At 50.5% G+C, this 20,553-nt stretch overlaps 13 protein-coding genes across 13 annotated transcripts; 7 read left to right on the top strand and 6 right to left on the bottom strand.

The window, feature by feature from the left end:
- The first annotated feature begins 128 nt into the window (after nt 1-128).
- Nucleotides 129-1,868, top strand: ASPVEDRAFT_47972 (NAD(P)/FAD-dependent oxidoreductase). The gene has a single exon (XM_040813910.1). It carries the CDS (start codon nt 340-342, stop codon nt 1,600-1,602), a length of 1,263 nt encoding a protein of 420 aa, XP_040674581.1. The 5' UTR covers nt 129-339; the 3' UTR covers nt 1,603-1,868.
- On the bottom strand, nt 1,672-2,547 carry ASPVEDRAFT_90029 (uncharacterized protein; the record flags this gene model as incomplete). Its single annotated transcript, XM_040818716.1, has 1 exon — nt 1,672-2,547. The coding sequence occupies one exon, from the start codon at nt 2,545-2,547 to the stop codon at nt 1,672-1,674; it is 876 nt and encodes a 291-aa protein (XP_040674582.1).
- An 80-nt stretch (nt 2,548-2,627) lies between these two features.
- Nucleotides 2,628-4,360, bottom strand: ASPVEDRAFT_418368 (ADP-ribosylglycohydrolase family protein). The gene is made up of 5 exons (XM_040812442.1): nt 4,075-4,360; nt 3,935-4,030; nt 3,878-3,891; nt 3,667-3,834; nt 2,628-3,626 (listed from the first exon to the last, which is right to left on the bottom strand). Exons 1-5 carry the CDS (start codon nt 4,193-4,195, stop codon nt 2,691-2,693), a joined length of 1,335 nt encoding a protein of 444 aa, XP_040674583.1. The 5' UTR covers nt 4,196-4,360; the 3' UTR covers nt 2,628-2,690.
- A 13-nt stretch (nt 4,361-4,373) lies between these two features.
- Nucleotides 4,374-6,787, bottom strand: mfs56 (putative MFS multidrug transporter). Its single transcript, XM_040808521.1, has 7 exons — nt 6,476-6,787; nt 6,093-6,432; nt 6,029-6,041; nt 5,946-5,981; nt 5,402-5,903; nt 4,684-5,339; nt 4,374-4,630 (listed from the first exon to the last, which is right to left on the bottom strand). The coding sequence occupies exons 1-7, from the start codon at nt 6,777-6,779 to the stop codon at nt 4,550-4,552; spliced, it is 1,932 nt and encodes a 643-aa protein (XP_040674584.1). The 5' UTR covers nt 6,780-6,787; the 3' UTR covers nt 4,374-4,549.
- Nucleotides 6,788-7,379: 592 nt separating this feature from the next.
- On the bottom strand, nt 7,380-8,520 carry ASPVEDRAFT_879702 (uncharacterized protein; the record flags this gene model as incomplete). Its single annotated transcript, XM_040818210.1, has 1 exon — nt 7,380-8,520. Exon 1 carries the CDS (start codon nt 8,310-8,312, stop codon nt 7,380-7,382), a length of 933 nt encoding a protein of 310 aa, XP_040674585.1. The 5' UTR covers nt 8,313-8,520.
- Nucleotides 8,521-8,777: 257 nt separating this feature from the next.
- On the top strand, nt 8,778-9,281 carry ASPVEDRAFT_34952 (uncharacterized protein; the record flags this gene model as incomplete). The annotated part of the gene is made up of 1 exon (XM_040810905.1): nt 8,778-9,281. The coding sequence occupies one exon, from the start codon at nt 8,778-8,780 to the stop codon at nt 9,279-9,281; it is 504 nt and encodes a 167-aa protein (XP_040674586.1).
- Nucleotides 9,282-9,372: 91 nt separating this feature from the next.
- On the bottom strand, nt 9,373-10,592 carry ASPVEDRAFT_77422 (putative choline kinase). The gene has a single exon (XM_040816393.1). It carries the CDS (start codon nt 10,564-10,566, stop codon nt 9,436-9,438), a length of 1,131 nt encoding a protein of 376 aa, XP_040674587.1. The 5' UTR covers nt 10,567-10,592; the 3' UTR covers nt 9,373-9,435.
- Nucleotides 10,593-11,270: 678 nt separating this feature from the next.
- Nucleotides 11,271-11,975, top strand: ASPVEDRAFT_34954 (uncharacterized protein; the record flags this gene model as incomplete). The annotated part of the gene is made up of 1 exon (XM_040810906.1): nt 11,271-11,975. One exon carries the CDS (start codon nt 11,271-11,273, stop codon nt 11,973-11,975), a length of 705 nt encoding a protein of 234 aa, XP_040674588.1.
- A 195-nt stretch (nt 11,976-12,170) lies between these two features.
- ASPVEDRAFT_204673 (uncharacterized protein) lies at nt 12,171-14,383 on the top strand. The gene is made up of 6 exons (XM_040809425.1): nt 12,171-12,293; nt 12,343-12,391; nt 12,438-12,955; nt 13,008-13,183; nt 13,232-13,430; nt 13,479-14,383. The coding sequence occupies exons 1-6, from the start codon at nt 12,186-12,188 to the stop codon at nt 14,307-14,309; spliced, it is 1,881 nt and encodes a 626-aa protein (XP_040674589.1). The 5' UTR covers nt 12,171-12,185; the 3' UTR covers nt 14,310-14,383.
- A 122-nt stretch (nt 14,384-14,505) lies between these two features.
- On the bottom strand, nt 14,506-16,240 carry ASPVEDRAFT_57810 (uncharacterized protein; the record flags this gene model as incomplete). The annotated part of the gene is made up of 4 exons (XM_040815384.1): nt 14,506-14,771; nt 14,818-14,907; nt 14,953-16,044; nt 16,102-16,240. The coding sequence occupies 4 exons, from the start codon at nt 16,238-16,240 to the stop codon at nt 14,506-14,508; spliced, it is 1,587 nt and encodes a 528-aa protein (XP_040674590.1).
- A 588-nt stretch (nt 16,241-16,828) lies between these two features.
- ASPVEDRAFT_66660 (NAD(P)/FAD-dependent oxidoreductase) lies at nt 16,829-18,386 on the top strand (the record flags this gene model as incomplete). Its single annotated transcript, XM_040815902.1, has 3 exons — nt 16,829-17,009; nt 17,064-17,754; nt 17,812-18,386. 3 exons carry the CDS (start codon nt 16,829-16,831, stop codon nt 18,374-18,376), a joined length of 1,437 nt encoding a protein of 478 aa, XP_040674591.1. The 3' UTR covers nt 18,377-18,386.
- A 123-nt stretch (nt 18,387-18,509) lies between these two features.
- ASPVEDRAFT_418481 (uncharacterized protein) lies at nt 18,510-19,363 on the top strand. The gene is made up of 2 exons (XM_040812445.1): nt 18,510-18,664; nt 18,711-19,363. Exon 2 carries the CDS (start codon nt 18,738-18,740, stop codon nt 19,302-19,304), a length of 567 nt encoding a protein of 188 aa, XP_040674592.1. The 5' UTR covers nt 18,510-18,664; nt 18,711-18,737; the 3' UTR covers nt 19,305-19,363.
- A 341-nt stretch (nt 19,364-19,704) lies between these two features.
- Nucleotides 19,705-20,187, top strand: ASPVEDRAFT_90039 (uncharacterized protein; the record flags this gene model as incomplete). The annotated part of the gene is made up of 1 exon (XM_040818717.1): nt 19,705-20,187. One exon carries the CDS (start codon nt 19,705-19,707, stop codon nt 20,185-20,187), a length of 483 nt encoding a protein of 160 aa, XP_040674593.1.
- Nucleotides 20,188-20,553: the final 366 nt, after the last annotated feature.

Raw genomic sequence — 20,553 nt, forward strand, 5'->3', positions numbered from 1 at the left:
AGAGCAACGCACAGCTCGTATTGACGATTTCGGACCCCGAGTCGGAGCTTGGTATGGCCGAGAGCACCCAAAAGACGCTAACAGGAGTTTCCTGGTGAGATTTTAGTTTGCTGGTGCTGGTACCTAATCTGAGTTTAAGGGGACAGAGTATTCCAGCATCATATTTCTAATGGTTTGTAATTGGCAAGATATCTAGCTACCTGTTAAGGTGCTGTCGAGTATCGCGTGCCACAGGATCCTGCAGGATAGAATACACAAGCACCTAACCTCGTCCATAAATACCCGAATATCCCCGTCTCAATTTCGCTCTCAATCGATCCCTTTTCACTTTCAATCATCATGACCAAAACAATCCTCATCCTCGGCGGCTCCTACACAGGAGTCTCCACTGCCCACTACACCCTCAAACACGTCCTCCCTTCACTCCCTTCCACAGATTCAGACCCCTACCAGGTCATCCTCGTCAGCCCCTCAACAACTCTGTTCTGCCGCCCCGCCAGCCCACGCGCTTTAATCTCCGACAGCTTCTTCGACCAGTCCAAACTCTTCGTCCCGCTAGAAGAGCAATTCACCCAGTATGACAGCAACAGTTTTAAATTCATCCACGGCCACGCCAAGTATCTGGACCACGAGAACCGCAGCGTGACTGTATCTTTAGTCGCCGACAAATCCACCTCAGAGACAGAAGAAGGGTCAGAGATTCAAATCGCATATCACGCGCTAATAATCGGGACTGGCTCTTCCACCCCGTCACCGCTACTAAGTCTGAACGCGGACGGAAAAGACGAATTGAAAGCGCAATGGGAAACATTCCGCTCTGCACTGCCTTCTGCGAAATCAATCGTCGTCGCGGGCGGTGGTCCAGCTGGGATCGAGACGGCTGGTGAACTGGGTGAGCATTTGAATGGCCGCGCTTGGTGGTTTAATTCCAAGCTTGAAGATCCGAAAGTCAAGATTACCGTTGTTACATCAGGCTCGGAGGTGTTGCCGTATTTAAGGCCTGAGATTGCCAGGGTCGCAGAGGGGTTTCTTGCGAAAGTTGGTGTGGAGGTTATCAAGGATGTCAAGGTTGAGTCCGTTACGCCTTCCGATGCAGGGAGGAAAGAGGCTGTTGCGGGCAAGGCAGAGGTGAAATTGAGTAATGGAGAAACTATGCAAGCGGATCTGTATATCCCTGCGTATGGGATGGATCCGAATACGGAGTTCGTGCAGCAGAGTCTGAAAGGTACTGATGGACGGGTTACTACCAATGCGGAGACACTGAGGGTTGATAAGGCTGGCCCACGGGTTTATGCTGCTGGTGATGCCTCGGACTATGCACGGCCTGCTATCCCTATTATCGCGCAGGCGATTCCGGTGCTGTGTGCGAATTTGAAGCGCGATTTAGAAGCGGAGGCTGGACAGCCGGTGTCTGGGGAGGATCGGCTGTACAAGGTTGATCCCAGAGAGACGCAGCTGGTTCCCATTGGGCAGAGCAAGGGCGTTGGTGCTGCAATGGGCTGGAAGGTGCCGAGTTTTCTCGTTTGGCTGATCAAGGGAAGGGAGTACTGGGTTGGCATGGTTGGGGCGACGTGGAGTGGAACGCAGTTTGCCAAAGCATAGACAAGTCAATATGGAAGACCACTAAGAGACAGCATATCTAGCTAGCTACTAATCTAATGATTGACCAAATCAGGTCCTGGACTGCCATGTATGCCCAGGTGGCCGACTTTGCGAGTTGGAAGGCCCGGCTGACGACTCGGGAAGGGTTGGACTGGCCATGAGGGTCTGAGACGGGTAAGGACCAGGCGTATTGACCGACATTGCTATGCCGGGATAGGTCGTCGTAGAAGCTGAGACCTGGTTCGCGATGTTCGCCACCACCAGGTTCATGTTTCCCTGACCAGAGCGTTGCGCTCGATGGAAATTCTGGGTCGTCGTGATTATCGTATCTGCTAAAGGAAGCCGCACCACAGGTCCAGTAAACAAATCTGCATGGTTCGTCTGAGTAGGATCTTTATATCCATGGTATATTCTGAGCGGCCAGGTATGCTCGGCTATACGGAGAGTCGGCATGCCATTTTCCTGGCCCACAATCACCCTCACTGTTCCTGCACTACCGGGGACCCATACTGGGATGTCTATCCATTGAATAAACCTCCAAGCAAGGGAAGCGTGTATCTTTCTGCGAGCCTCTGCGAGATAGTCGCGCATAGATGGTGCATGCCAGCGACACACCACGAATGTTTCTAGGGGCTCGTCGGCGGGGAAACATCTGGACATGGTGCCCAAAATCAGAATTATCATGGCCGAGACATGTCTGCTAAAGTTGTGGAACACACTATCGTCAGTCGTGAGCGGCAGCGGTGGATAAACCGGAGCCAGTATGCCGGTGCGCCGTCCGAAAATGACGATTGCAAGGCCGTTTACCGGGATTTGCCAGACCAGGCTGTTGGGTGCCGTCGTTTGATGCCCTGTTATCAGCGTATACGGATGGCCGTCGGTGATTTCGTAATGGCTATCGTCGGGCTGAGGGATGTACTGTCGAGAATAGTAAAAAGTGGACATTGTGAGGATAATTTATAAAATGATGAATGAAATAATAGACACTGTGGTTGAGAGAGAGCAGGACAGACGGAGGGAAAGTGGAATTGTTATTAACAGACGTGCATCGCTGCTTCCCTGATGCTTCGTTGTTTAGGGCAACTTCGCTACATCCCACCTTCCAGCGGCCACGCTGCTGCTCTCCAAAACAGCCTACTCACCCAACCAGTCTGTTTTTGATCTGCGTGTGGCCCAGACTTGGCTAGGTATCCCTTGACAAACTCTTGTTCGCGATGCTCAAGCTGATCCTGGGTGAGCCGTGGCTTCCCTCCATCCAGTCTGTTATCCGGATCACTCTCAGAGTCGTAGGATGGGAAGGGATGAATACCCAAGACCGATGCCAGAGCATCGGACTTCTGGAACAGCCACCGGCCATGCATGAGACCGTCCTTCCACTTTGGTGGTAGGCTTTTATACCCCAGGAGAGCGCCAAGCAGAGCACCAGCCACAGTAGCATTAGTGTCTGCGTCTCCCCCTTGGAGTACCAGCGACGTAATCAGTTCTTCGAATAGACCCACCGGCAATTCGCCAGAATTAACGCGCCTAAGACCTTGCCGCAGGACGAATATACCTGCTCCTAGGGCTTTATAAACGTATCCCATTGTCGTCCCGGCGTCTAGCTCAAGCTCCTCGAGGCTCTCGGCCGATACATGCTTTTGGTACTCCTCATGGTCGAACTCAGGATACATAGCAGCTTCTTCGACGGAGAGATCTTGCCTGCTGATCCATTCTTCGAAGCATGCTTCGGCTGAAGAAATAGATCTCTCAAGGTCCGTTTCCACCCGCAGCTGGCCGTCTAGAATATCACGGATGAGCGCGGTAACAAGACCGCAGGCGACAAGACACCGGGGATCGGGGTGAGTGATGCTGGAAAACTCAGCGGCCATGTCAAATGTCTCTGTTTGAGTCTTTCCAAGGCATATTATTCCAAGAGGGGCCGTTCGCATCAACGATCCGTTCGCGGCAGACGTATAGTTGGAGGCCTTCCAGTGTCGATACGCCGTCTCTGCAGGGCTATCCACGAACCGGCGGTCGCAAACAGCCTGATAATTAGCCAAACCCGAAAAGCTGGGATAAACCTACTCTTCCAACTGTTCTACCCAGTCCCAGTGGTAATCTGTCCAGACACCGTAGACCCTGTTCGCACCAGAACTGCAGCCGTCGGGCGAAGTCGAGCGAATCCAACCTCCCATTATGCAGATAGGACAACACTATGAGCAGTGCGTGGTCGGTATCATCTGTCCAGGCAGTCTATTCCATCAGTATAGTCGCTTCATATAGCCAAGATACTGACTTTAACAAATTTATCTAGACAGTTAGACCAGCCAGCTGTGGAGTGTGGAGTACATACTGCGATGTCCATCATTCCTGAGCTCCGTCGCCGGGTCCACCAGCTGGAACCTGCGATCTGGGTATGCTGCACGAAGAAGATCCTTGGAGAGGAATTCTGCCTGCATTAACTTCTGCGGGGTATTGTCTCAGGCTACACACCTGTATACAGCCCAACTGCGTCTCCTAGAGCACCACCGAATATCGTCCCGCGGACCCGATCGAGCACCCCTTCGCGGATAAAGGGGTGGATTTCGAGAAAGCTCAAGTCGGATTGAGCCATGAGTGAGAGCTAGGATGATTGAGAGGTCAGGGAGATCGGAAGAGATATTTGTAGATCGCGGCAGAGTTTGTGCGGGGGGCGGGCTGTGCTCAACACGAGGCAGCAGGCAGCATTGTCCACAATAGGTTTGACTAGGCCTCAACCTTATTCCATATAAAGAAACTGGAATTCGCTGTACATCTACCGACTCTTGTACCATCGTACGTTGTTGGATCGCTATGCTTGGGATTGGTAACTAGCGGTGTGTTTCACGAAACTGGCAGATTGATCCATCATCTATCTACAATGACCAGAAAAGGTAAAAGCATCGCTGATAGAAAAACACGGAGCAGAAGAGAAATACCACCATATACCTCATCTAGTCCTCCTCGGAAGACTATCCTCCGCATCAGATTCCAGCGCCGGCCGACTGATATGCTTATACTTGTCCACCCCCTAAACCGTCAGCACCACGCAATCAACCATAGTACGGTGGCAGGGAGACATACCTTGAAAAGCGCATACAGATAGGGGACATGGATAACCTCACTCTCAGGCCGATCCCCACCCTCATTCGCTGTTGTTTTCTTCTTCGGCTTAATCCAAACATTCCCCAAAAACAACCCCGTCACCAAACTAATCCCCAGAATGGGCATTATCGCAATATAAGCCCACATAATCGCATCCCTACCCGCAGTCCTCACACCCTCCTGCAGCGGGCCAGGCAAGCCATTCACAAAATCCAAACTCCCCGCTGTCTCTGTCCCTGTGCCCCCTCCCCCTCCGCCCCCTAAGCCCTGCGCCGATACACCACTGAGACCAGGAATAGCCGCAATCCCAGAAGATAGTTTATTATTAAACACACTCCCCATAATGGTAATCCCAATGGTCCCCCCAAACGGCAAGGTAAAGCGCATAAGCGACAGCGCAGCGGCAATACGGTTCGGCCAGACACCGCTTGCGTGCAGTGTGGCGGGCATCATGCGCAAGCCGGTCCCTGCGCCGGCGAGTATCATCATCCCGTTTAAAATGTTTGTGCGCTGGGCGTGGATGGCGTAGGTAACCAAGGCGATTCCGAGGGTTTCGAGGACTGTTCCTAGTGTCAATGGGTGGAAGGTTTGGGCGGGGTAGGTGTTGCAGAGGAGGATTGCTAGGTAGACGCCGGCTATATATTAGATAAAACATGTTAGCTGGGGATGTTGAATAGGGAAGTATGATGGGACGCACCGCCTAGACCTGGGATGTAGTAGAGTAACTGCACGCCGGCTTTACTAGCGGGATAATTCTCAACGAGGGTGAAGTATATCCCGACGTAGTAAAAGACAGAGTACATGGCCGCCCCGGCAGCGAACTGCAGGATAGCGAGCCAGAGTGTATCGAGTCTTTTGAACATGCTGTACGGAATCATAGGTGTTTGAGTGGGGAATATGCGCCGTAGAGCGCCGTTCTCGAGGAAATACTCGTACACGAAGAAGAGGACGAAACAGACACCGCCGACAACGATAGGGGCTAAGACCTGGGCAGAGACCCAGGGGTAGGAAGATCCGCCCCAGGATGTGCCGAGGATTATGAGGCCGACGCCGAAGACGAACAGGATGGTGCCGATGATATCGAGGGTTGCAAGGGCGGGGAGGAGGGAGGATAGTCGCGTTCCTGAGCGAGAGTAGGTGCCTTGCTTGAGCTCGTTGCGTAGGACGATGTAGATGATTATATGCGAGACGAAGGCGATCTACACTCTTAGTTATGCCTTGGATGCGGGTGGTGTACACACCGGAATTGATATAACGAAGCAGTAGCGCCAGTTGGCCTGAGAGGTTAGTTAGCTTGCCTTCATTTAACATGTAGAGCACATACATCAGTCAGATATCTAGTCAGATATGAATGTTAGCTTAATCAAGAGAATGTAGGGCAGACGTACCCTCCAACAACGGGCCCAATGGAATACGCAACACCACTGACAATAGCGAAAACCGAATTGTTCTTCGCATTCTCCTCCAGACTCACATTATCCGCCAGGATAATCATGACAGTGGCCATGAGACCTGCAGCGCTCACACCCTGAAGCGCACGACCAAGCAAGAGCATGCCCCAAGTCTGCGCCGCCGCACACAGGGTACTCCCAATAAGCATAAGCAAGGTGGCAAGCTGCAGCGCAACATGACGCCCAAAGACATCGGCGAGCTGACCAAAGGTCGGAATGAACGCTGTCGACGTCAGGGTAAAAGCCGTGACAATCCAATTCAGCTCGCCCAGTTGGTCTGCTTCGTTAGCGAGAACCAAGACACCAAGGGGGGGACATACCGAAATGTGACGCGATAAAGGGTACCGCGGTCGCAACGATTGTCAAGTCAATACTCGCAAGTAGATACGGTAGGAATAGACTACCGATGAGCTTCCAGCGGTAGATTCGCATTCGGCGCTTCTCTGCTGCAGCTTCAGGGGAGGGTTTCTCGTGCAGGACGCGTTGCGAGTCAAACGAGGCCAATGCCCCATCTGGATGAGAAAAATCATCAAAAGGATTAGGCTGCGTATTGCCTAGAGGAATGTCCTGGGCAGGCGTTTCCGCCCGCGAGGCCTTTATTTTCTTGTAGAGATGGAAAGCCATGGTGTTTGTGAACCGACAGCGACATCACCCGGGGCAGTCAGGCATTATAAGCAACAGAATCCCGGATCTCGCACTGCGCCTCAGCTGGGAAAGGTCCAGGGATCGCCAGCTGAAGCGTTGGCAACAAAATCAAGCCTCCAGGAGGCAGACAAGCATTGCACAACACCAACAACGGCACAGGATTGGCCGCCCAGATGATAGTGCAGTACGGATACGAAGGCTTCCCAACTAGGCTACCGTCAAGTTACTCCGAGCATACTGCTTGTGGTTTAGACTGGGCTGTCCCCACATGTCCGTCGTTGAGTAGGGCTGTGCAGGCGAGGCGAGCCTTTCCCAACTCGGAATGTGTGTAGTCGCTGCGCTTCCAGGGTGGATTAGCCAGAGCTTGTTTATTCGCGTGGCGCATCGTGTTCGTCAATATCTGCCGGAAATGGCCATTTCGCCGTCGATGCCTCGTTTACACTGATTATCATTCGCGGTAGCTGGTCGTGATTGCTTAACTCGACAGGGCTGAGTATTTTTGGCGAACGGCTGAAAGGTTACTACATTTACGGTCTCAGGCAAGCTACTGGTGTCGTTGTTCGTCATAATTAAAATGCATTAGTCTAGAAAAGCCCTGGCGTGGACACCAACAACCAATCGCAAGAATTTAGTCACATCGTGGTCCTTGGGCTCTTTACCGTGTGGCTTCCAGCAGTGACCAAATCCACTGTACTCCTTCCAAATAACAGTCATCCCCAGTCCATCCCAACTATCCAGAACCTCCCGCATCCTCTGCCCGTGTCCAATCCACGTCGTCCGGTCCTGGTCTCCGTGGGCCAGAAATATGGGCGTTTCTAGCTGTAACGTGGACTGCGGATCACACACATCAACATCGAGAACACCACGGACCAGTTTCTGAATCTGAACCTTGACAGAGCCTGTTTCCTTTATTTTGTGTCCCTTCTCTACAGGAACAGCATTAGCCTCTCTAATCAAAGCCGCCATCTCCGCTTCAAAAGGTAACCAGCCACCCATCCCAATAAACCCACCAAGGGTCTGCTCCATACCCAACAGCGTAAATAGCGCCGCCGCAGCACCCTGCCCTAGCCCGCCGATAATCACACGGTCATACCCGCGGTTCTTCGACGGGCGATCCAAATCCTCTAGCCTCCTTGCCTCCTGCGCGATAAGAACCCTCAAGTACGCGCTCGTTTCCTTAAGGCCTGGAATCTGCCCATCAGTGTCCACATTCGGGTCATAGGGATCCCTGACACGAAACCACTGGTACGGTCCTTTATGCTGCTTTAATACACCGGAGGTATCTGCTTTGGCAGTCGGGAAGATGAAGCGCACTGTAGGCAGGTCATGAGGTATTCTCGTGGTATCAATGAAGTCGCGCATAAATGGCTCGGCGGTGGAGTTGAAATCGTGTAGGAGGATTATTGTGTGCTGGTGGTCGTTGCGTCTGGGGTTGATTATTATGGGGTCTTCCCAGTTGAGATGGGGAGTGCGCGAGACCAGCTTCTGGGAGATGGTGTGGAAAACTGACATTCTGAGCGAGTATCTGGTCTGGTTTGTGGTGGTGACCGTGGTCGAGGCAGACTGTTCATATCTACGAAAGGGTGGCCGTTATATACTCAGATTGCTATTGTGCTCTTTGTGGAATGTGCCCTTTGATAGAGAGCCTACAAGCTGTTTCTTGCATTGTATCAATGGAATAGTGCCATTGACGGTTAGAGTCTAGAACGTTTGTTCACATCATAATGCTGGAAGACAATTGCTTGTCTACTACGGAGGTGTGCCACAAAGCGGCTTGCTCAATACATTGTCCTCAGGGACTGTAATAATGTACATTGCCAGATGAAGAGATACAAAGAATACAGAATATCCTCTGTGCCTATTAAACTGAACATATATTTCTCTACTTAGCGCTCGTCTGCAAAATGCCCAGCCAACAACCTCAGTATATATACGCAAAACCCTCCAAGATATAAGACCAGATCTTTAGCACTCAAAATGCAGTTCGATGAATACGTCAACGTCTACGTCGCCTGGGGCCAGTCCCACGACTACCGGCACCAACCTCACTGGGCGCTCCTCATCGCCCCCATCGGCGGGATAAAATGCACAGTGTACCACATAACCGGCGGCCCGGAAGAATACACTTTCGACATGGAAATCGACAAGACACTATACGACTCGTGCCTGACATATCTGCACAAGATCGCATGTATCCCAGCCGAAAGCCAGAAGCTCGTATACCGGGCCACGCAAGATGTCGCCCCCCAGCGATGCCATACGTGGGTAGTTGATGTCCTCGCGGAGCTCGAATGCCAGGGACTCCTCTGGCCTGGACTGACGGAATTCTATAGCCGCTTTGTGTGTCCGTCTGTTTGGGAGATGGCTACGTGGGACTTTGAGGCCCCGGATTATATGTCTTCGGGGGATCTGGTTGAACTTGCGGAGAGCGTCAAGGAGCAGGGCTTGAGTGACCTGGAATTCTGCAGGTGTTTCTTTTAGGTACTGGTGACGTTGTGCGGTATATATACTTACGATGCTGCCTGGTCTGTTAAGGCGGCGCATATAATCAACCAAATCTACGTTTTCATTCCCAATAACCACCATCTTCGTGTAAACCATCAAAATCGTTAAATAACATATCGAGTATTTATGACTATTCTAAATTCAGCCGGGCATACTGATCCACAAAGTCATCGAATAGCTTGTTCAGTCCCCGCAGATTCAAAGGATCTTTGTCACCTTGTTCATGCATGAAGCAAAGCATGTTATGGATATCGAAAGTGATGGCCAACAAGTATCCATATTCAGACTCAAGGAATACCTGATCCCCAGTATCAGAATCACCTGTCAGCCTGTTCCACTGCCTCGCATACTCGTCACAGAAATGTCTCTTCTCCTCGGTGGTATACTCCCTGCAGTCTGCTATCCTGCTCTCTGCGTCAAACCACTTGAACATCTTCTGCATGAAGTGCCCTCCGATGTCAAACGCTCGGTAGTTCTGCATCACGAACTCAAAGTCAATGAGGGTGACTGTGCTCTCCCCTTCCTTTGGGTCATTCTTCACCATCACGTTCATGAATTGGACGTCATGGATACACCATCCTGTCTTTCCTCCTGTTGATTCCAGCTTGTCGACCGCATTCCGCAGTCTTCTCCCAAAGTCGTAATCAACCAGTTTATCAATATCAACACCTCCTTCCCTCCCAAGTATCTTCAACTTATCCATCCTATGATAATTCCCAAGCCCATTAATGACAGCCTCATAGTATGCATTAACAGGCTTCTTCTCCAGCGAAGTCTCCAAGCAATGGAAAATCGCCAGCCCTTTCGCAATATCCGCCCGGACAATCTCATCCTCAACATCCTCCGGCTCCATATTCCGTGCGTTCAAGAACTCCTCAACCCTACCCAGCGTCCCATCTTCTGTTTCAAAGAATCCATAAACTCTAGCTCCCAACCCCGTTTGACCATACTCATAAGAGAAAAGCGCCTCCTCATGCCTAGTCGGAGCCAAGGGCTTGAAGATCTCAAGTCTTCCCCCCGCGGCAGTGTGGAATTTGATAAACACCTTCAAAGGCTCAGTCGATGTGCCCGTAGCCGGGCTCGGTCGCTCCACGGTACAGTGCGCGTTGGCAAAGGATGCATGATATGAGACTGTCAGAGTCTCTGGGTCGATAGATGGCCATTCTTCAGCCAAGAATGTGCCGACGATATCTCTGACGTTCTGTTTAGTCGGGACTTTGGTTTTTGGAAGAGTTACGGCGATGCGCGTCAGTGTGGCCATTTTGTTTTGATAATTTATTTCTGGGGAAGAAAAGAAGTTGAAGTGTAACTTAATCTCGTGTTCGGGGCTCGGTTAGTCAGGAAATATTTCCCGACATGACACAGGATGGCTCATTCTGGCTCATCCTCGTCTGAATTTGGTCCACAAAAATCCGTTTGTTGCATGACATGGACCGTTTTATTTATTTGATATATTTGAGCTGGGCTGCAGCGGAGAAGGTGGAATTCTACTGGTGATGCCTGGCAGTAGAATGTACCAATATATATATATACAGTGCCAAACTCGTCCGGCTGTTCTGGTGGTATACCTGATTGAATGGATTAATATCTTCAAACAGGCTTGATAGCACTAGATAGATCGTACAGGAAGCTGGCGTTTCATTCAGCCCAAATGCCTTGGTAAAGTGCTTACAAACACAAAGAACGTATAGCGTTGATGTTTCAACATCAAAGACCCAGATCAAGAGCATAAAGGCAACGACACAGGCTCCTTCATCAGATGAAAGTGAAACGGTAGTTAGGATACAGATACATGAAAGAAAATGTATCGCAGTCTCATTGACCACCCTTTAACCAGGTAACGGTGGGATACTTGCATTGCGACAATGATACAAAGAAGTCTCCAGCATGTCTATATAGAAGCTGCATAATCCCAATTCCAGCCTGCTAAACCACTTACACATTCATTTTATCATTGACCGCAATATGTCTTACCGTGACGAACTCGATCTCTACGTAGCCATTGGCAATCGCGAAGAGCATATGAATATTCGCCCCGTTGCAATAAGGCAAAGCCACCCAGCACACTGGATGTTGCTCGTCATTCCACCCGAACAGACCAATAAATGCACCTTTATCCACGTGAAGGGAGGCCCCATCGACTACGAGCACTCTATCCAGCATAACAGACGTCTAGATAGACTCAAAGAGCAATCCAAAGAACGAATTGGCAGGATCCATGAATCGGATCTGCGGCTTCTACTCGCCCTGGCAGAAAGGGTAGAGCCGAAGCGGTGCCAGCTGTACGTGGCAGAGCTTCTGGACAGGATGAACGAGAGAGGCCTGGTCCGGCGCCAGGTCGTTGAGAAATACCAGACCATGATTGAGCCGTCGCTGTGGACTCAACTTACGCGAGCGGGAATACCGGACGTGGACGCTGCTACGGTGACGCTGAATCTGGCGAAGATCTATCGAGAATTCGACGAGGTGGACGATATGCAGGAAGATACATGCCTCTATGACTATGCGCTTGATTTCGGTGATACCAGAGACGCAGATGCTGCGATCGACACCGAGGAAGCCACAGCGCCGGCCTCCAACTCGGGGGTAATGCTAATGGCTGAAGAAGGGCCGTCGAGTGGAAGTTTACCTCACAGAGAGAGTCGTGAGCAGCGAGAAACGATGGATTAATTGGGTTACCATAAGTAACTCTTCCAACTACACGTTATTATCTAGTTAATACAACCACTTTTGGCATGTAATAAGCTTAGATAAAGTAGACAAAAGTGATTGGAGGACTTATATCGCCTGATCACATGGCCCAAGTAGATTATAAAACGCCGTCTCCAACTCCAAATGTTGTTCTCCATCCAGTCTTTGTAATTCATTTATTCTGTCCATATGCCTGACTCTGTGTACACTCGCCCACCCAAAGGGGCTGCCCGTCGCGTACGTACTGGGAGCAGAACGACCGTGGCCTGCGTTAGCTGCAAGGAGAGGAAGCTGAGGGTATTCTATTATGCACCAATTTGAGGTCCAGTCTAACTTGTCGATACAGTGTGATGATCAAGTTCCGGCTTGCACAAACTGCCAGAGAAACACTCTAGGTAGGCCTGAAGCATCCAACCTGCGTATATATAGTAACAGGTACAGCCTGCCTGGTTGAAGATCCAGCAACAAAACGGCTCCAACCACGAAACTACATCGCTCTTCTGGAACATCGTGTCGAACTTCTCGAAGGTGCAGTACGGCGTCTTCAGCCAGGCCGTGCTAGGCCCAGGGCCGGTGTTGCCGACGATGACAATCAACTCTCGGACCTTTGCTCCATTATGGGAGTCTTGAGTCTGAATGCAGCTGGAGCTGAGCCGCGATTCTTAGGTTCATCATCGGCGTTTGCATTTACTCGCTTCATTAGTCCGTCGATTCGTCAGTTGATCCCCTCAGTATCTCCCGACCTTACCGGGAATCGCGAGACAGCAGCACCGGAGCCATGCCTGCTACCAGAGTATACCATAGCCGTCAAGCTGAGCAGCGCCTACTTCCAGAATATCCATCCACAATATCCATTCCTAGATGAGCCGACTTTCAGGGTGTGGGAGGCAGCGTTGAAAGACCCGCTCACTGCAATGTCAATTTATTATAAGCCCGGGCCGCTTTTCTTCTTAAACATAGTACGATTCCCGCAGCTTAGCTCCAATCAATCGCGGGTTTAACAGGGAGCAGGTATATGCTATTGGCGCGTTGCTGCTGCCCAGTCCGGGTTGCTCCCCAGAGCAACTGTACGCCTCTGCGCTGCTTTATATCGACGATATACTATGTCACGACAATATGGAGTCAATTCAAGTGCTTCTATGCTGTGCTGCCTATTCCCTGAGGTCGTCACAAGGCACATCCCACTGGTAGGAAACTTACTGTACTCACATATTCATGCTGACGAGGAACATTAGGAAACTCGCAGGACAGGCTCTGCGCCAGTGCGTCAATCTTGGTTATCATCGCAGCTCAAAGCATCTCAAAACAAACATACCACAAAATGAACAAGAGCTGCAGAAGAGAGTTTTCTGGAGTGCATATCAAATGGAGTGTGCAGCGGCAGTCATGCTGGGGCGGCCCTTGAGTTTGCGCTTCGAAGATATCGATGCAGAGGTATGCTGTAGTATGTTAGCACATGGTCTTTAAGTAACCCATAAATAGTTCCCAAAAGATGATGAGGAATCACAATGGGCGCCGGAATCACCATCAGCTAGTTTGCCGCAGCCTACGATGATGACCTATGCCATCCACGCATTCCGTATCCGGTCACTACAAGGCTGCACCCAAACCCAGATCTATTCCGACACAACCCTCCAAGATCCCCAAACCCGAGAAGCCCAAATGAATCAACTATCCAACATGCTTGAAGATTGGAAACTATCCCTCCCCCCTCCCCGCACCCCTCCTGAAACCGGAGCGCTCTCATTCTTCACAACCCCAGACTGGTACCAGGCCGCATACAACCACGCCATCCTACATCTATACCGCGTGCAACTAACGAACAAAAGCCAACCCGCAACAGACGCAGTTATAATGAAATGCCTCCACGCAGCAAAGGACGTCTGCCACAGCTTCCGCCGGCAGTTCGTTGGCGGACCAACCACGTACACCTGGAGCGCGCTGCACGAGCTTTTCATAGCGGGTCTCACGTACCTCTACTGTCTGTGGACTTCTCCGGTAGCGCGTGCAGAGTCCAGGCTAGATCAGGTAAGTAATGCGTGTACAGACTGTACCATGGTGCTAGTCGTGTTTGCGGAGCGCTGGCGTGATGCTGCGCCGTATCGGGATATCTTCCAGGAATTGGCGAGTCGGACGATTACGATGATTGCTGAGGCACCAGATGGCCTGGTCGATGGGGTGATGGAGGCTACGGAGAATACGCAGGATCTGAACCAGTGGATGGCTGATATTGCAGATATGGGTGTTTCTTTAGGGGCGGATCAGTTGTTGACTGGGTTGATGGATGGGCTTCCAGGTCAGGGACTGGAGTAGGATGACACTGCTTTGGTTATAATGTGCATTATTTGATATTGCAATTAATATAGCTCCAAGACAATATATTAGTTAAGCTCGTTTGTCTACTTTCCCATACCGACATCGGTTGACCCACGCTTCCACTCTGCGCATCGAGTCCTGGATATTCAAAATTAGTATTCAGGCTGCATGGCACACAGTATGTAGATGCAACTTACTCCTGATCATATCGCTCAACGTCAGTCCCTTCCAACAACAAGCGGTGATTGCGCTTCCTGGTGTACTTGTACGCATTAAACCACGATCCCTCAAAGAGGGCATCTAATTCTTCAACACCCAGTCCCGAAGTCTCAGGGACCATGAAGAACACGTAGAATATGGCAATGAGGCAGCACGCGGCGAAAAATAGAAAGGCGCCCCAGTTGTTCGTGGCTGTTAGGAGAGACGGCAGGGCGAAGTTCATGGCAAAGAAGAACAGCCCTATCCAAGTTAGTGCCGGTGGCAGAAGGGACAGTAACAATCGTACAATGGAAGCTTTGACTGATAGCACCCCCGAATGATCGAATACGATTTGGCCAGAGCTCGCCCCCGAAGACATATGGGAGGACAAATAGTCCTAGACAGGGTCAGCCGCTGTGTCAAGATATTTGGGAATTCTTACCGATTCCGTATCCGAGGGCATGCATGAATAACATCCCAATGGCCGCCTCAGACATGGTCATATTAACGTTTCCTGCTTGTTCATACTTGAGGTATACAGCGAGGTATATATCCGAGACCATCTGCAGAAATGCGCCTAGGAACAGCGATCCCCGCCTACCAAGCGCATCAATGAGAAACAGCGAGGCAATCAACGTAAAGAAAACCTTCGACGTGCTATACATGCCACTCATAAAGAGGCTATGAGTCGTCCCTCCCGCCTCACCAAGAAGATTCAGAATGGGGATGAAGTAGGATGTAATCGAATTCGCACCAGATATCTGAGCCAGGGCATACGACATCAGAGTCTGCTGTACGCGTCGCAGATTCGAGCGGACGGTAAAGGTCTCTTTGACGTTGCCGAGTAATCGCGAAGTACCGGCCTCGTAGTGAGTAGTTTCTCGGTCAATTGCATTCTTGATCTCCTCCAGCTCTGAAGCGACTCGGGGATGGTCGGCCGGTAATCCGCGTAGCTGGACCAGTGTCTCTACTGCCTCATCATGGCGGCCAACTAGCCATAGCCAGCGCGGCGATTCACATAGGAGAAAGCTGGCTCCGATGAGAAGGGCAAAGAAGACGCATGGCGCGAACCATACAACCTGGTACTGCAACCGGCTGGTGGGGATGTGGACAAAGGCTCCTAATACTGTAAAAATGGATACCACTCCGGATATACACATTAGCACACTGAACCAGACCGCCAGCAGCCCTCGGATTTCAGTAGGTGCTATCTCAACAATGGACATCGTGCCGACGACAGTTAATGGCCCAATCCCTAGACCACAGATGACTCTGGCTACCCAGAGGCCTGCAAGGGTAGGGGTGAAGCACATTACCAGCTGTCCAATTATCCAGATAGCAGTGTACAAGCGCCATGACCATAATCTCCCAATACGATCATTAACGAAGAGGGACAGTAGAGCGCCGACTCCAGCACCGGCGAATGGAATGGAAACGAAGTAACGCAGCTCGCCGGCGTTACTGTTCCCAAAGCCGAAGTGCTCCTGGAACCCGGGCAGGATTGGAATTGTGCCGGATGAGCCTTGATCCCACGCTAATTGGAGAGTATTAGCTGCGACCATAGTCAACACTGCGTAGTGGACACACTTACTTAAGGGCATCGATGCCGTGGCATAGCAGAGCGTCGACAAGAGCAAGTGTCTGTTCCATACTAGCTGCCTGGGGGCTGCGCGGACTTGTTTGATATATGTCGCAAGGGTTGACTCGGTGAACAGATTTCTCAAAGCCATATTGAGTAGGTGGATGAATTTGTATAGCTGCCCTGAGTTCCATTCTGGCATTTAAATAGTTGATCAAGGTCACTCGCCTCCTAGGTTGGTATCAACAATATCTCACGGCTCTCAGCAAGACTGGAGTCTCATATCATAACTATTATGGTTCCCCTGAGTGGTCCATCACGACTGGGCTATCTCGGAAGAATACGAATGGCGTACCCTATTGGCCTATATCTTTGGAGAAGCATCAAGAGATAACGCCAACCCCGCAAAATAGAGGTCGGCATGACCCGACACAAAGTGCTATCTCCTGCTTGAAGGGTGGAGGCGCTGCCTATCATTACTATTTTGCAGTATCTCTGAGCGGGGTACATTGTGAAGCTCAAAGGCTGGTCAACGAACACCGGCCTGTTGACCTCGGAAGAATGCGAAGAGTCAATAGAAAGCGCCTAGAACTGGTTTCTGGACTGACAGACGGTACTTTCCGAATTGCCAATTCTGCCGTTAAATCCTCCAGTGGCTTGAAGTTAAATAAGCCATGCCATTTCGTACTCCCTTAAGAAGATTGCTCCAAGTCGTCAAATACTGGCATAATTTGCAACAATGTCATCGCGCGTTAGCAGCAAGTCCTCGCCCATTGTCATTGTCGGCGCGGGCGTATTTGGGCTAAGCACGGCCATCCATCTTGCTCAACGCGGCTATACAAATGTCAAAGTGCTAGACAAGCAGACATACCATGAGACGGAGTACTCTTATGATCGAGGCTGCGATGCCGCATCTGCTGGTATGATTCCTCACCCATCCACGGTCTCGGTGGGCACGAGTTTAACAGCTGTAGATATCAACAAGATCATCCGCATGGCATATGGGTCTCAGATTGAGTATCAAACCCTCGCATTGGATGCTCTCGCTCGGTGGAAGGAGTGGAATAAAGAAATTAAAACTGGGGCTGCCCTGCCTCCAGGATTTACTGCGGACGACGCTCTCTTCGTGAACAATGGGAATCTCACCATGTTCTCTGACAGTTCACTGCCTGAGTTTGAGATGAACACCATGCAGAATATGGTCAAGGCTGGCCTGAAGGAGTCGCAAATCGTTCTCACCAACGCAACTGACGTATCTCGGGCCAAGGCCAATGGCTTCGGCTTCGCTGTCAATCCATTTAAAAGAAATCATAACTACGGAATACTTGATATTCAGGGCGGCTTTGCCTACGCCGACAAGGGCTGCCGCTTTGCCCTCCATAAGGCACGGACACTGGGCGTGCAGTTCGTATTTGGGCCTCAACAAGGCATGTTCTCCAGCTTCCTCCGCGATGGCGACTCTCGTATCAAAGGTGTCAGAACAGCAGACGGCACATCACATTTGGCTGAATTGACAGTCATGGCATGTGGGGGATGGACCCCGTCCCTTGTCACCCAGCTTGATCACCTGTGCGAGACCACCGCTGGAAGTGTCTGTACATTCCAACTACCGCGGGGGTCTGCCTTGTGGGATCGTTTTGCGCCTGAGAAGTTTCCCACCTGGACGTAAGAACTTCCAGTCGATAGGTACTTCTTGAAGATTAACTATCTTTTGATATTTAGGTACGATATTCGCCATGGAGCTAGCGGGGGCCTCTACGGATTCGCCCGAGACAGCAATGGAGTGGTCAAGATAGGGTACCGAGGAACCAAGTTCACGAACCCCCAGCCCCAAGCAGACGGTGTCTCTAGGAGTATCCCCGTAACCAGATGGACAACGGAGCCCACCCGGCAGATGCCGCTCTTAGCAGCACGGACGATCCGAGGCTTCGTCGAAGCCCATATGCCGGAGCTGCTCAGCTGTGAGACCAAGACACGGCTTTGCTGGTACACTGATTCCTTTGATAATCACTTCGTTATTGACTTTGTTCCAAATGTCGATGGGCTGTTGGTTGCTACTGGGGGTAGTGGACATGGATTCAAATTTTTGCCAAATCTTGGAAGCCATGTAGTGGATCGGATTGAAGGAAGGCCCAGCGATTATTTGCACCTTTGGCGATGGAGGAGCCTGGGCCCTTGTCAGAAGCCATACAACGTTATAATGGAGGGTGAAAGTAGTGAACGGTCGCTGAAGAATCAGGATCTCACGGCAGATGATTCTCTACTCAAACAGCGGGCTCGCATTTAGGGCGTTAGATCTGGGCCCGGCTTTCAATACATATTTTGAAATATTACACTAAAGAAACCCAGTGCGGCCCTTCAGAGGACGAGGCTGTAGAAGGCGACGGCGACCTACGGTTGTTCCTGGTCCACCAAGAGTTATGGCAAGTAGCAGCACCAACTTCCAATCGGAGTCAGCTGTAGACATATCATTCACTGATATTCTTTGCATATTTACAAACTAGCTCACTTAAAGGTTCACTATTGCAGTGTTCTACGCTATTCACCTGGGCGTTTTCGGATGTCGTTTTAAGAGGCAAGTTCACCAGGAGTACGATCACTATAAGGCTAATAAACATCAGATAAACACTACTCTCCCTCTTCGTCCCATGTCCCACCGACCAATCCACCTGCGTGCTGACAACGAAATGCCGTACCTTCACATCCTCCCGGCACCCCCTATACCCGCCACGCTCGACGACGGCCAGTCCATGTGGATGTACATCATGATACATATGAACGAACAGGACGACCAAAAGTTCGGCTGGACAGTCGTGACTATGCCTTCTAACCCCAAGCCAGATACCATCGCCACCTTCTACTACATCCGCCGGGATGAGCAAGGCTGCACCCTATACGATCCCATCATGAAGGCCCTCAACCAATATAAGCAGCTAGTCCGCGACTGCAGGAGCTGCATCAAAGTCTGCTCGTTGCCGATTGATTCTACCCCGGATGTGGACAAGATGCTAAGGGACGCATTCAAGCCGGGGGGAGGACGATGGGTACATGTTATACGGGATCTGATTGATGCGCGTCTGATCAGTGCCAAAGAGGGCGAGGGATTGAAGGAGCATTTGTGGGGGCCGAGTTCAACTTATATCGGAGTGCCCTTGGAGCTTCTTGATCAAGAGCAGACTGCTTGGTATACTCTTCGCCTTGGTGAGGTCGTATAAGCGAATCTGACATCGAGCATTAGCAACTGTTTACTTTATGTGAGAAGTTTTGTCACCGCATTTCTTCAGCCTTGTTGGAACGAATACTGTTGCAATATTTTTACCCGTTGGCCTTTGACAAAGAATGTGCCAAAGGAAGTCTGTATTCAACATATCATAGTGAATATGCCAGTATAATCCATTTGTGATCTTCTTTCAGGATGATCAATCGACTTCCTCAAAGCCCTTTATCAGTACTTGCCCACAATCACAAGTCCCGTTATATAACAATGCCGATATATAACAAAGACTCGCAATATGATATAAACAGACTCAAACCCCTGCAACGCCAACCCAACTTTCCGTACCACGAGCAGATTCAATCTATAGCTGTACGTAAATCTTTATTCTCTTACCCAAGATGGCCCCTAGAACCCGCTCCAAGATAACATGGCACCAGCTCAGCATCGTGGACACAAAGCGCAGGGTAGGAGACCCTTATTCCTGGATCCTAATCCTGGGCGAAGAAGTGAGTATGCTAAATTTCAGATTCTGGCACATCACCAGTAATCCAGGCGGGTATAGCGTTAGGTACATAGAAGCACCCATGGACGCGTGTTTCATCACGCGGTTCTTCGGCGCTGTACACCCTGTATGTCGTGTTCCTGGGACATGTATGCATCAGTTTTGTATTGCTGTTGATAGGGCGACTGAGCAGGATTGCCGTCGCTGGGTTAGTGCGTTGCTGCTGGATTTGGTTGAGTGGCAGTGGGTTTCGAGCGTGAAGGCTGAGAGGTTGCAAAGGGAGATTGTGCCTGGGCCGTTGGAGCCTGGTGATGGGAATGGGAGTGTTCAAGCGAGTTATGATAGTTATCTAAGTGTGGAATGGGAGGATTGTTTGTAACCTCACTCTGTCAACCTCGTGGAGCTTTGTACTGACAAATATGTCTAAATAAATTCAAGGTGTTCTTAATCAATGCCTAATCCCATTAACATCGTAACGTCATAGTAACCTTGGTAAGACGATCGTAGTATGAGTAGTTCTTAGTTTGTGCCGAAAATGTCACCATTGCTAAATGGACATCTTCGCAGCACGTCCAGTCCATATTGCAGCGGCATAGAATTTCCAGATGTCGTCGGATGATTAAAAGACAAAACAGAATAAAAAAAGATCGTTTGGTTTCTCCTCTCATCGGGTGTCAAAGCCAAGTCTCAATAAACCTCAATATCGAAACCCTTGCACCCCATCTCGTCCCAGTGATGCACCATT

Source organism: Aspergillus versicolor (genome assembly GCF_001890125.1).
Source record: "Aspergillus versicolor CBS 583.65 unplaced genomic scaffold ASPVEscaffold_17, whole genome shotgun sequence".
Taxonomy (NCBI): Eukaryota; Fungi; Ascomycota; class Eurotiomycetes; order Eurotiales; family Aspergillaceae; genus Aspergillus; species Aspergillus versicolor.

What these genes read in the sequence shown, in the direction of transcription:
- ASPVEDRAFT_47972 (XM_040813910.1), top strand. Translation starts at nt 340, where the DNA reads ATGACCAAAACAATCCTCATCCTCGGCGGCTCCTACACAGGAGTCTCC.
- ASPVEDRAFT_418368 (XM_040812442.1), bottom strand. Translation starts at nt 4,195, where the DNA reads ATGGCTCAATCCGACTTGAGCTTTCTCGAAATCCACCCCTTTATCCGC. An exon ending in CGCAGTTGGGCTGTATACAG is followed by an intron (nt 4,031 to 4,074) that starts GTGTGTAGCCTG and finishes TAATGCAGGCAG; the next exon opens with AATTCCTCTCCAAGGATCTT. An exon ending in TGGGTAGAACAGTTGGAAGA is followed by an intron (nt 3,627 to 3,666) that starts GTAGGTTTATCC and finishes GCTAATTATCAG; the next exon opens with GCTGTTTGCGACCGCCGGTT.
- mfs56 (XM_040808521.1), bottom strand. Translation starts at nt 6,779, where the DNA reads ATGGCTTTCCATCTCTACAAGAAAATAAAGGCCTCGCGGGCGGAAACG. An exon ending in CTACATCCCAGGTCTAGGCG is followed by an intron (nt 5,340 to 5,401) that starts GTGCGTCCCATC and finishes TCTAATATATAG; the next exon opens with CCGGCGTCTACCTAGCAATC. An exon ending in ATCTGTATGCGCTTTTCAAG is followed by an intron (nt 4,631 to 4,683) that starts GTATGTCTCCCT and finishes CTGACGGTTTAG; the next exon opens with GGGGTGGACAAGTATAAGCA.
- ASPVEDRAFT_77422 (XM_040816393.1), bottom strand. Translation starts at nt 10,566, where the DNA reads ATGGCCACACTGACGCGCATCGCCGTAACTCTTCCAAAAACCAAAGTC.
- ASPVEDRAFT_204673 (XM_040809425.1), top strand. Translation starts at nt 12,186, where the DNA reads ATGCCTGACTCTGTGTACACTCGCCCACCCAAAGGGGCTGCCCGTCGC. An exon ending in CTGCCAGAGAAACACTCTAG is followed by an intron (nt 12,392 to 12,437) that starts GTAGGCCTGAAG and finishes TAACAGGTACAG; the next exon opens with CCTGCCTGGTTGAAGATCCA. An exon ending in TCGAAGATATCGATGCAGAG is followed by an intron (nt 13,431 to 13,478) that starts GTATGCTGTAGT and finishes ACCCATAAATAG; the next exon opens with TTCCCAAAAGATGATGAGGA.
- ASPVEDRAFT_418481 (XM_040812445.1), top strand. Translation starts at nt 18,738, where the DNA reads ATGTCCCACCGACCAATCCACCTGCGTGCTGACAACGAAATGCCGTAC.